Source organism: Plectropomus leopardus, chromosome 22 (assembly GCF_026936395.1).
Source record: "Plectropomus leopardus strain MGB_pleo_1.0 chromosome 22, ASM2693639v1, whole genome shotgun sequence".
Lineage (NCBI taxonomy): Eukaryota > Metazoa > Chordata > Actinopteri > Perciformes > Serranidae > Plectropomus > Plectropomus leopardus.
The window spans coordinates 6568256-6582128 of record NC_142197.1 but is presented as its reverse complement, the minus strand read 5'-3'; the positions used below and the strand labels follow the sequence as shown (position 1 = coordinate 6582128).

The window sequence follows — 13873 nt, the reverse complement described above, 5'->3', positions numbered from 1 at the left end:
CCAATGACAAAGTCAGCTATTATACTTCATCACCGTAGAAACATTGATATATATATATATATGTTAGACGGGCAAGTGTAACATATTTGTGGAGTAGAAACGGACAATGCCAACATTTTCTTTAAGCGACTGGGCTGCAGCATTACAGTTATCAAAATAATTGTAACACATAATTGAGCAGCTCCTCTTTTTGATGCAAAACTTTTGCAATTTACCCAAATTCAAACAGAAAGATTATATCAGGAAATGAGCAGGCATCACTTTTGATCAGCGAGATGAAAGCACCAGCAAAAAATGTCTGCAATATCAATCTTTGAAGTTAAGTTCCAAACGCCTAGTCAAAGTCCTTGATGTGGATAAGGAAAATGGTGCTAATGAGCATGTGAAGGCGAATAATGGCAGAAAGGAGGGGAAAAAATATTTCCTGGATGGCCCTTGACCTCTGTTTAATGAGAGAGAAATGCTTATAAACCTTCCAGACAGATGCCCTTGCTGCTTGGAAATGTACCAGCTCATTACAAGCTTTTACAGAATCTGTGTTATATTCCTATACGAAGGCACTGGGGGCAAAAGCTGAGCCACACACCTTGACAGGAAAAAATTAATATGGCATAGTTAGCAGAAAATACGCTTTTAAAAACACAGTATGGTGGATTTGTTTCTCAGATGATAATAGGGAAAGTGGCTATAACATGGATGTAGAGAACTGCAGCGTTTGAGACAGAGCGCTGTTCATTCCTATGAAAGTTGCTCAGTTGTGCATGAAGCCAGAAAGGTTTAATTTCCAGGTAGAAAATTACCCAGATCAAGCATTACTAGCATTTTGTTTTCATCCTCCACCCACTGAGTCTTGGGTTCGCTTACATGAATTAAAGTTGGAAAATAACTCTGGATTCAGCCATTAGTAAATTTTACACCATTGAGGACATAATGGTTTAAATAAAGACTATTAAAAGGGGTACTTTACCAGTTTTCAATCACTGCTGTTGTTTTTCCAACTGTTTTTTTCTACTTTGGCTTCAACATAGTGCCAGATTATGATGAATCATCTGCTCCAGGCATGCTTCTGCAAGTGTTTACATCCATAGCCTACACTTCTATATGTAGCTACATGCTAACATCAGGAAAGCATATCATCTTGGCTGCTAATGTTGTTAATTTTTTCTCAGTTTTGAATCATATTCTTGCTGGAACATGTTTGTTTGTGTTTAGAAGTTTTTTTTTTAATTCAATTTCATTTTAATAGTAGAAAATGCTGCTATAGGCTACTCAGTCACAGCCCAGCTGCAAACACACTGCTACATCTAGTTACATGCTATTGTCAGGGAAAAATTGAATATTGGTTACTGATATTGCTAATTTCCTCCCGATTTTGTATCATATTCCAGTTGAAATATGTCCAGTTGTGTTTAGAAGCTTTTATTGGTGATATTTCATATTTTTCTTTCTTTTTTTACAGTAAGATATCACTTACCCCACATCAGGCAGGTTACGGTGAGCAGGAACAAGAAAGCAGATAACAAAAATCCAGACCAAAAATGAAGACAAACTGACAAAGAAGCACTAAGCACTAATTGGGAAGGTGAGAGCAGGTGAGCTGACTGCAGGAGGGGCAGGTGAAATCAATCAAGGCGGAGCAGACTATTGCTAAGGAAGGAAAACAAACAAAGACAGAAAAACCAGACATAATGCATCAGGACTGAACCTACAAAATAAAACAGGAGACAGACTAAACATAAATTAATACATGAAACAAGGAAAAACAAATGGACACTCAAGCACAAAATAACAGACTACAAACAGAAAGCAAAGGATCATAAGTGGAACATGTCCAGTCATGTTTAGAAGCTTTTATTGGTCATTTCTTATGGGAGAAAGTCCCAAAATACACTGTCATCCCCTGGCTGCAAGTACACTGCTACATGAAGCTTCATGCTAACATCAGGGAAACATGTAGTCCTGGTTGCTGATGTTGTTAATTTTTCCCTGATTTTGGATCATATTCCTGCTGGATTATGTCTATTTGTGTTTAGAAGCTTTTATTGTTAATTTTAAACAAGGAAAAGTACTGCCATATACAGTCACTCCCCAGCTGCAAACACAGGTCTACATATTGTTAGGGAAACATCTCATCTTGGTTGCTGATGTTGTTAATTTCTTGCAGATTTCAGATCATATTCTTGCTGAAACATGTGGTTGTGTTTAGAAGCTTTTGTTGGTGATTTTAAATGAAAGAAAATGCTGCAACTATCTGTTCCAGTTATTCCCCATCAGCAATCACAATGCTACATGTAGCTACATGCTAATGTTAGGGAAACATTTAATCATGGTTGTTGATGTTGTAAATTTTCACTTTTAGATCATATTACTGCTGGAACATGTCCGGTTGTGGTTAGAAGCTTTTTTTCTTACAATTTTTAATGAGAGAAAGTGCCTCTATATACAGTCATTACCCGGCCACAAGTGCACTGAGTAGCTACATACAAACATTAAACACGCAATCTTGATTGCTGATGTTTATTTCCCCCCTTTTTCCCTGCTGAAACGCTGACCAATCAAAGCAAACTTGGCTTTTTAGGGAGGGGATTTAAAGATAAAGACACTTTAACAGAGCATTGCAGACAGAGGGTGAATACAGGTGTTCAAGCACAGACAGTTTGAAGAAAAAATGTGTTTTTTGAACATTAAAGCATGTAAACATGTTCCAGTAGAAAGCCGAAATACTCCAGTATGAACCTTAAAATGAACACAATAGGTCTTTTATTTCTATTTTCTCTACACGAACCTGTGACCCTCCACTCTGAGCAGAGTGTTTGATTAATGGCTGATGAGCATCATCATGATGACTCGACCCGCTGCCAGCTCTAATCTGCCAATACAACTCCCGCCGGACCAGTTCTCGCGAGCTGTAACCGCTTTCGATGGGAACTGAACTTGCAATTTCAAGCAGATCAATATAATCCTCAGTGCTTTATTACAGAGTGCTTAAAATAGAAACCGGCATTTGATTTCTGTGCTCAATGCCAACCATATGTAGCATAAGAGGCAAAATGCAATAAAGGGCACGATCTTAGTGTGTTCCATTTTTCCTTTTTATGGCCTTAAACAGTATTCACACAGTCATAGCTGGAGTCTACTTCTTTTCTTGTCTCCCACAGGTCTGCAAACAGTAAAAGCTCCTCTGTCTGCGGTCTGCTTTATTGAGTTACTCCCATATTCCCAGAATTCAATATCAGCATGTGTGTGTTTGGGTGTGAGTGTGATGCATCTACGCACAATTTATCACTGTGTACTGTGAAGAGAGACACTGATGCAGCCTTGTAGTGAGAAACTGATTAGTCAGTTTGGATTTACTCACAGCTCGTTAGATATCAGACACCTTTTTTTTAAAGGTATATTTTCCCTTCAGATCTGCACTTGTCATTAGAGCTGCACCCAACAATTATATCCACTGAAGCTTGAACTTATTTTTGGCATTTTGAGGATCTAAATTGTTGTATGATCACTAGGGCTATTTGTACACTTGATTGCCACACAGGTAAACATGTCATGCTTAGTTGTTTGCCTCATTTTTATGACATACTGTACATATTGATGTACTGGCAGGTGCAGCTGATGCAGAATACATGTACGGTAGTCGAGAAAATATGGACGCGTCTGTTCAGCATTGATCGATCCCTGTCGGGCAGCCAAACGCTGCTGGAGCTGTGAAAGGTTTTTTAAAAAATGATGCCGATGTTGCATGGTGGAGTGACATGAATCTAAACCAGCAGCACAGCTGTCAGTCAGATAAGGTGTGGGCGTTCTGTTTGCAGGTGGAAAATAATGTTCAGTAAAATAACTTCATAAATTGTGGAATGGAGAAAGTCAAATTGGTTTAAAAACATTCTAAAAACTAACTTTGTGCCTTTTTTTAACCCTTTTTTATTGGGTATATAACAATTTTATTAGAGGCAAATACTACCGCTTGGCCTATATTTAAGAAACTATGGGATATGTTAAAAAATAAATAAATATACATTCATTATTGTTATTATAATCTCAAGTTCAAAAAAAGATTTTTTCCCACTGCTTTTTTTTCTCAGTGAGGGGCATAAAGGGAGCTTGTGGTGTGAAACTTTAAGACAGTAAACACCACTGCTCCACTGTGTAACCGTACCAACACCTCTCTCTGTGTGGTCGCAGTTCTCTGGACACACATGCTGAATAAAACATGTTATTGACCCAACAGTCCAAGTCCAGTGATTGAGTACCAAATCACTTCCCCCTCCCTCCATTATGTATCTCTATTTGGCCTGCCAGTTTCAGAGGGCAAGAAATTAATCAGCCAAGCTGGCGGACTTATTCAGCTCAAGCTAATTAGGGGAGGAGAGCTCAGTAGACCCCAGAGTCACAGCCTCTAACTTAAGGCTTACGGTTTAGTGTAAATGCTTCGTAATGCCCGCCGGTGCCTACTCTTAACAGGAAGTGTTACCTTTGAACAAATGAGTGCCTGACTTATTCCTTCTCTCCCTCATTCTCATGCATATAGCTGAGCCAATGCAAACGATCCATGGATGGGATAGCTATTCTATCTTTCTTGCCCCAGCTGGCCTTGACTAAGTCTATTTCCATTATCCCACCCATTGATTCGCTCCAGCGCCTGTGCTGTTAGTGTAATTGAATGGGGCATTTTTTTCCCCCCTCTGTCCCATGGCATAAGTCCCCACACACATACACTCACACCCATTCTCTGTCTCTTTTTTGCCAGATGTTGCCAGGGCCATTGAGCTGCTGGAGAAGCTGCAGGAGTCGGGTGACGTTCCCGGTCATAAGCTCCAGTCCCTGAAGAAGGTCCTTCAGAGCGAGTTCTGCACAGCCATCAGAGAGGTGAGTCACTGCCAAGGGAGGGAGCCGCTGGTCCGTGAATACCGACATGACTCATGTCTTTTCATACTTTTTCTTCTGGGAGACTTTTTATTTATTTTTATTTTTCACTTTTTATATGATGACCTTTCTTGTGCGAGCACTCCTTGTTGCAGTGCTCCTCCAATCAATCATCGTACTCGCTGCTGGGATGTTTTTTCCTTGGAGTTGCTGTTGATGAAGCTGTTGTTCTTTCGCTGGTTCAGTTATAGTTGCTGTGTTGTCAAGACCTTAAAGGAATACTTCACCCAAAAAATGGCCATTTTTATACCAATTACTCGTCCGGTGTTACCTTGACTTAAATAAGAAAACTTTCTGCTTCTGCAGTGAACAGAGAATCCAAAAAAGGTGGCTATTCTTGATAAATAGAAGTAAAGGGGGCCAGGTTTCACAACAACCTGATCTCAAATTATTTTAGGAACTGAACACCCATAGATAGACTATATTTCATTTGCTGCTTAGACAGTTGTCATTTTCAAGCTTCTGGCCTTAAAATGTCAACTGTGTCGGTCCAAAGCTAGCAATGACAGTTGCACCGTGCACCACTTTGTTTCAGGTGTAAGATAGGGCCCTTTATATTTCTGTTAGATGTGTTAAGTGCCATCTTTCTTATTACCAGAATATTGCGTAAGATGTAAATGTCCCTGTCTGCAAAACGTTTGGTTGTGGCCAATACAAATTATAATATAATTAACCATGCAGCCTCCTTCTTTTGCATGCTAAAAGCTGTTAATATAGTTGTTCATGATTTGGCTTTCCTGTAGGTGAACGATAACATTAGATGTTGTTGCTGTATGTGCTCCCAGGCAAATACTGATGCCTGGAAACTTAGCAGAACAATACACGGGAGGAATTATGGCTCTGAAACAACGAAATTGTAAATTACTGTTGTGTTACATCAATCAAAAATGACTGCGGCATAATGAAAATGTCAGAGATTATTGCTCTGCCTTATTACTGCTGGAGCCGAGCAGCAACACTGAATTTCTGACTGCATGAAAAATTCACACAGAACATTTCAATAATCGGGAGGCCAGAAAACATTATGAGCATTTCATTAACTTGAAGGTTTGATAAGCTCGTTACACTGAATTTTAATTAAGCAAATCACTGTTAGAGATTGGTTTTAATCACATTTTACAGGGACGGAATAAAGTGTGAAACGCAAACAGAGGAGTTTCTCTCCTCCTGCTTTTGAAAGCTTTGATTCAGCAGCCACCCACTGATCCATCATCTTAACACCATTCATCAGGAGGACGGGGTACAAAACAAACAAGAGCGTTCACTCTTACATGACACCACTACACATGCTGATAACAGCAGATCTTGTGTATTTAGTGTCCTGTCTGTTGTGATATACTGCAGCAGCACCCAGTGACATGTATTTGTTAAGCAAACACAGCTTTGAAGAGCGGAGAGACAGATGACAGACGCCATGATGGCATCCGTGCTGCAAGTTAATTTGTAAACAAAGTCAACATGTAATTTGTCCTGGAATGAAAGCAGACGTGATCCGACTGTCGTTACGTTGTAAATTATAGGGACGTTAAGTAAGATTTTACTGCTTCAGAGCACAAAATAATGATAATGTTCTAGAGTATTGATCTGTATCAGTGACTCAAGGATTTGTAGGCCAGCTGCTGAGATTGTTTCTTCAACTCTTTACCTTTTGTTTGTCACTTCGATATTTATAAGGGGATAAATGAAATAGCCTCATGAAAACTTTTATGTACCGTCACAATTTCAAACACTGCTACAAAGTAATGCACTTATATTTTGATTAGATTAAAAAGCTTTATTATTCCCCTTTGGGAAATCTCATTTTCCACCATAACAGCTCATACAGACATTCTCAGTTCACAACAAAACACAATGAATAAAATAACAACATAAAAATCCCAGCCAGGCACCAGCATGGGTGTTTTGTAGTGACCTTATGCTGTTTTTCCAGCTGAATTTAAGCACCAAACCTGGGTGTTTTGTTGCAACCCATCCATGTTTTTCTCGCTGTATTTTTATGCACCCATAGCTGTGACTCTAGTGGCTGTTCAAGCACCAAATGTGGGTGTTTTGTAGTAACCCGTACCTGTTTTTCCAGCTGCTTTTGAAGCACCAAATGTGGGTGTTTTCCTAGCCTTTGTGCTTAAATCTAACAGTGTTACATACACTGTTAATCGTGAAGACTTACAAAGTACAAAAAGTACAAAAAGCTTTAACATATCTGTTACATTACAATGTGTAAATGTAACATATTTTATGTTTTGAAGATATATACAATGCCAAAAAAAATTATTTACTGATGGGGAAGAAAAAGCCATTTGAGACACAATTAACACCAGAAAGGTGCTGCATCTAAAGACCCCATCTAAAAGTAATTATTTTGTCTTCTCAGCATATTTCTCATAGAAACTCATTAGAAACTTTTGTTTACAGACTGTGCCTCATTATAATAATGAAAAGGTCACCAACGCTGGCAATGACACCAATTAGGAGAAATGGCTTCGGACAGAGCATTACTTAAAAAAAGTCTGACATCATGAAAAGTGACAGAAAGGAAGACAACACTCCTCTCACAGGGTCCAGCTCTGCTCTGGCTCTCGCGGGGAAGCTTGGCACATCCTAACACTGACTGCACGTCTGGCAACCGGCTGAGTGATCTCAGCGCCAGTTACTGGAGTGCAATGACAATGATTCTGAAAAACCTCTGAAAAGGGCTTCAGCAGCAACAGCAGCAGATGCCCTTTTCTAAGAGGCAAAGATGCAGACCACTTCTCCCACAAAGAGCTGGCTAAACACAGTCACCAGGGAAACCATCAGAGATGCTCTGGGATTAGTGGCTGCAGAGAGGCTGACTGTGGTTTATGGTCGATTACAGGTTTGTGAGAGCTGATGATACAACAGCTTCTTTGTGGTGCTGAGCCAGCTGGAGGACAGGTTGTAAGTGCAGGCCGTTGCATACTGTAGATTATTATTGTTATTAGCAGAGCATTAGAGGAGTTGTTGTGGTGGAATATCGCACTTCTCAACAGCTGTGTCCTCCAATGCTGCGGCTGCAAGACAGGCTCGGAGAAGAAAGTGGAAAAGAATCTCAGTGGGGAAGCAGCAGTTAGGGCTGAATGGCCTGATGTGCACAAATCTTTTTGAATGTGTTTGTTGCAAAGAGAGAGCGTTCACATCCACATGTTTCACTTACCAGACAAATTTGTTCTTCCAACACATTACAGCCCTCTATTTCAGGCACAAAAAAATGTTTTCAACACCACTTTGAAGAATCACAGTGGTGTTTTTATACATTTTGGGCAATTTGCTGCAGTTTTCAATAATACAGTATTCTTAACTTTCCTGCCAACCATATGTTGAATATTTTGAAGATATTTGTGACAAGAGAGAGCAGTAACATTTACAGGGTTCACAGACAGATAAACTGTTATTTGAACACATGGCAACAGCCGAGCCAGATGTTAACATTCAAGGCTCAACATGAACCTGGGTGGGTGTGCATCATCACCCAATTAGATATTTTTTTCCCCCATTTAAAGTAGCTATGTGCACTATTTTTCAAGCAATTTGAGATGATAAAATCATTAAATCATTTGGGAAAGTAATGATAGTTTTGAAGGGGAAAAAATCATTCCGTAGAGGTTTTTGTAGCCGATTGTTCTCCAACTGTCTTCATCATTCTGAAACCAAAACACAACAAATGTTGAGGATGACTCATTTTCATTCCCATCATCTAAAAAGAGACAAAATCGTCTGATGTTTTAAGTTGCATAACATCATTTGGGAAGGAATTTGCATTAAAAACATTACTGATCATGAAATATATCTTTTGTCACACTATGCTGGAGTCTACAATATGAATGTTTTGCTAACAAATCTGCTGCATTTGAATCTGTAATCTGGGCTGCTTTAAATGCAAATCAAGGATCCCCAATAATGAAGTGATCATCAATAATGTGAACTGAATATTATGCCAACAGAACCATAGATATAGAAATATAGATACCTCATTGGCAGTCAGTATCTGCTGGTAAACATATACATGTGTATTGAGAAAAGCAGATTTCACTGCAAAATCGACTGGAACTTGCTTAATTTTGAATTGATTTTTATGACATTTGTTGTGTTATAAATGTAGAATACAGAACATGATTGTCGTTACTTGTTGAAATTTATTTCAGTCTCTGGAGGCAATCTAATCTGCTTTATGAAAAAACAGTGATCTTCTGAATGGCCACAACACTGGGTGATATGTTTGTGTGTGTTTTTTATGTAGTCATAAGAGCCTCAAATTGTGAAAATCCACTGTCAAACTGCAACATCATATCGGCGCTGAGACATCTGTGAAATCCTCATTAGCATTTTCACTACTTCAATTTTAGTTTGTCTTTTGCAGTTAGATTTTTGTAGATATGAGATGTCAAAGCTTCCCACCTACCCATGAACACACCACTCTAGTGGAAATAAATCAGAAGTTTCAACCACAAAATTATAATGGAAAAAGGAAAAATGCATCCATTAGTCTAAAAAAGTACAAAAGTATAAAAACAAAACACTGGCAAAGTTCTTTAAAGGAAGAGTTTTTCTCCACTTTAAAGCTTTGGTTTTTTTCTGCTCCTCCCTGTATAATTTGGTTCTAATTCTTTCTGACTGCACTCACTTCTCTTTCCTGTAAGTCATCCATCAGAGTTAACTACCCTCGAGTTAAAAGAGCCATAAAACGCAGGTTAAACTGTAAGTCCAACCCCCTTGTTGTTAATTTTGATCACACACACCTCGGTGACATTTCATTATAACAGATGACCTTTCCTTCGTGTCCGCGCCTCGTGTAATCTGATTCCTTCCTCTGCACACACATGTGATGTAGCTCATTTCACAGTCGGGTGGGTCGACGCAGAGCCCGACAAGATGGACATACTAATGTTGTCGTAAAAACCCTACTGTAAGTCCACCTGCAGACCTGGTCCCGCACTCTACATCGATAAAACTTACGGAACATGAATCAGCCTTGTTAGGGATGACAGGCAGGGTGTCAATATGAAGAATGGATAGCAGTGGGAAGAGTCTGTTCCGCAGCGTTTGGGCTAAATGACAAAGAGGCAGAGTTTGATGAGCTGGTTGTCTTTCCCCGCCACGTTCATCAATGACGGAGTGGGGGTAGAATCTGGGGCCTGTGCGTTAGTCTCACTGCATCAGCCTGAATGAGTTGTCAGGGTCAATCAGCCTTGCAAATGGGAAAGGAAGGACACAAGACGAAATGACTGGGAGAGCTAACCAGCTGGAAATGATGAAGAGTGGGAATTCGCCATATATTGGGTTAGAGGGTCCCACTTGACGAACGCAGGAAGTGCAAAAAGCAGGCCAGAGCAATAGCAGCTTTCACACTGCAGCTGATTTTCCACTTCAGCAGAGATTTTCAATCAACATAATTGACTGTGTTTTTCTATAAAAGCGAAAGCAGGCGAGGGCGGAGGATTTGTGTTGATTCCATCCTGATGCCTCCGCTTCCCACGTCACATTAAATTAAAGGATGAAAGGTACATTAAAGTGGAAATAGAAAAGTATTTGCTTTAACTTATCATTATGAAGTAAATGTTGATTGTACAATATAATGGTTGTAGGATAATGACATCATCCGTGTTTGGATTTGTCCCGTTAAGTCTCTCTGTCACTATGCGATCCTTTCTGCCACTGGGTACAATCTCCTGGGAAGATGAAAGCTGGATTTATGTCAAAAAGAAATATGCCATATAGACTGTATATAAATACAGAAAACACCTCTCCCAGTCCATTCTCATTCCAAATTTGTTGAATAGCGCAGCTTTGTCAGTTTTTTGGATGTACGTTCCTGACGCCTAAAGGTACCTTTCACATGCACATGATACAACCCTGGATGGCACCAAATGAGAACGCAGACGGACCAAATTGCTGCTGTTGTAATTATGCACCGTCGGACATCGCCTGCCGCCTCAGCCTGATCAACACCATCTCTCTCCGATGTCGTCACATGGTGATGGTCGGTCAGTGACCTTCCACATCAACCTATGAGTTTTAGGGATCCTGGCCACATCAACCTATGACATTCGGAGTTTGGAGTGAGAACGGGTTGGGTAACCACGTAATATGCGGAGCGCAAATGGGCTTAGAGCAAGCGGGTGGGGAGGTGGATGGGTCCCACAAACAACAGTTTTGTGTGAGAAACTCAGTTTTTTTCTAGTTTTTGGTTTGGCCCATTTCTCTTCACTTTTAATTGCAATTTTAAAAAATAACCGTTAGTTTCAATGTTTTTTGCAATTACTATGCACAGTTGCAAATATGGCAGACAGTAAACAACAAGAGTACCTGTGGAAGACAAAAAAACAGTGTGTCCTCTGTAGCTGGTACTTTCTGGGCAGCGGCCCCAATAATCACACAAACATAATTTTGAAATGTTAGGATTGAATAAGTTTCAAAGTTGTCTGATTCCACTTTTCTAATCTGCCCAATTTTGACATTTTTCTACCTGTATAGCACTGCCGAGATTTAATGTGTATTGTCAAGTCCTGTGCTGGTTTTCATCCTTTTCCAACATCAACCAGGCTAAGACCTCTTTTACCCATCCCCCTCCCTCCTAACTGCCTCTCTGACTCAGTAGAAGAAGCAGGACGCCATGGTTACAAGCAGCGTTGTCACGTCAGTTTGCCCTGCAGACATCTTTCTCTATTCTCTGGCTGTGTGACGTCCTCCTTGTAGGTGACAGTGCCTGCATCCTATCACGAAAAATGTGTGTTTGTGTGTTTAACAATAATGCACTGCGGTGAACCAAGCAAGAGAAACATGTCGGAGAGGGCGGAGTGATGGTGTCAGTGTTTTAGAGATGGGCAGCGAAGACAGAGGCAGAGGGGGAATTGAAAAGATGCCTGCAGGACAACTGGCCTCTTTAGAGCAAAGTGCAGCCACAACAAGAGCAGACTGACATTCAAAAGCACACAGCGATTTGTTCTCGGATATGGCTCTGTTATTCAGGCCACTGCATTTAGGTTCAGAGACATACTGAATGTGCATCTTGTTTTGTTTCCTTTAGAGCACTGCAGCCTAATACCAAATAAATATATAGTGTTAATAAGAGAATTTTGCGGCTGTGTTACTTAATAATTTTAAAATAACAATAGATCATGTGAGAAAGTGGTTGCTCATATGCTGTCTTTCTGTGCCTCTCAGAAATATCGTATTTATTAGTTACAAGCACATGAATGGCCCTCCAAAGTTGTTAATACGAGTGTGAAATTGGGAAATTTTGAAAGTGTGAAAGTGGGAAAAAATTTGTTTATACATTTAGTTATTTTGTTCCTAGCAGCAATCATTTACTTTTAGTAGTTGTACATTTTAGTATATACATCTATTAGCTGTAGCAAGTAAGCTGTTTTTTAACTATAAAGCATGCCAGGCGAGTGTACTAACATTGATAACAGTGTTATTTTATAACATGAGTTGCCAACTTGACAGATCGACAGATCAGCACCAAACAGTTAGAAGTGATTCTGTGTTGCAAGATTTCATTAGTTTGTTACTGAGATAGAGACACAGCTTAATTTTCCCCTGATTTGTCTTGAAAAGTACCTAGTTAGTGTCAGAATTTTAGAAGATACTTTGGGTCCAATGTTTACTTCAGCGACTATGGGGTGAAAGAATAAATGAGGTAAGAGTACAAAAATCTGTTAGGGTAGAGGAGGCAGCTTCCCTTGTGTTCTCGGTGGTCATTAATTAAGCCTTCAGCTGCAAAAAAAAAAAAAAAGAAAAAGTTTTTAAGTCTATCCCTGGTGCACCCTGTGAAAGAACACACTCTTTTAACTTGCTGCTGTGGCGCTGCTCCCTCTCACACTCTAGATGCCAAATATTACACAAGCATTGCAGCTCTTTCTGTAAAACCTCCTGTCACGTCTGAAAAGAGCCGATACTTAACACAATAACGGAGATTAATGTTTGGAGGCCCAAAAACCATTGGTTTAAAAGATAGATGAAGCCAAATGACCCAATCCCATCTCTAATTTTTACCCAACTCTTGTTTTTGAATGCCACCCTGCACCAGAAAAGTTGCAAACAGCTTTGCCCACTTGGTGACTTTTCTATATTTAGCAAATTTATTTCTAAAAAGCGACATTTGACAAGTTTAGCTGCTCATTCAGACCATCAGGAAGATAAGAGAGAAATATCATAGCCTACTGTATTTCAGTGATGTAATGCCCTATTTATATATTCTATATATTCTGTGAAATCTAACCCTATGAAATGGGACGACCGTCCAAGATTCTGATTCGTCATTGCATTGGGCAATTAATTTTGGTGACTATAACACAAGTTTCATCAGTCTGTTTTCCAACACACAGCACCCATGCTATCACTCTCCCACATGTTGTTTTCAAGGACTGTCAGAAATTTGAAAATTCAATATCCATTTTCACACTTTCTGGCTTTGATATATGGCGTAATTTTGATGGGCACGCTGGTTTGGAAGGCATGTTTTCTTTAAAAATCACCAAATATTTCAAAAGAAAAAAAAATCAAAACTTTTTTTAAATTACAAAAAATTTAAAAGAAAAAAAAATCACTAAGCATGATGTTTTAAATAAACAAAAAATGTTCAAATTGCCATTTAAAAAAAAGAAATTTGAAAAAAAACATCAACAAAATTTTTTAAAAGAAATGAAAAAAAAATACAATAGGCAGTAAAATAGATACAAAATCATCTTAAATTGTATATGTTTAACGCAGTTCATTTACACAAACTACTCATATTGATAAGATACAAATTTCGTTGAAAATCAACCAACTATTTCCTTCAAAGTGTAATTGATATTTTTTGGTGACTAAAATAGGTTTCGCAGTACATTGTGCAGACTGACATCTACTGTTTGCAATACAATGGCTATGGATAAACACCTCATGCAACCCCACTTCAAAAAATCCAAACTATCCCTTCAAAGTCACT

At 39.2% G+C, this 13873-nt stretch overlaps 1 protein-coding gene across 2 annotated transcripts in view; it reads left to right on the top strand.

Annotated features, from left to right (window-relative positions):
- lin7a (lin-7 homolog A (C. elegans)) overlaps window positions 1–13873 on the top strand; it is a 46366-nt gene that overhangs the window by 15343 nt on the left and 17150 nt on the right. For both annotated transcript variants that reach the window (XM_042511220.2, XM_042511221.2), the window contains exon 2: window positions 4751–4869. In XM_042511220.2, the coding sequence (XP_042367154.1) occupies window positions 4751–4869 (119 nt within the window). The remainder of the gene's footprint in view (window positions 1–4750; window positions 4870–13873) is intronic.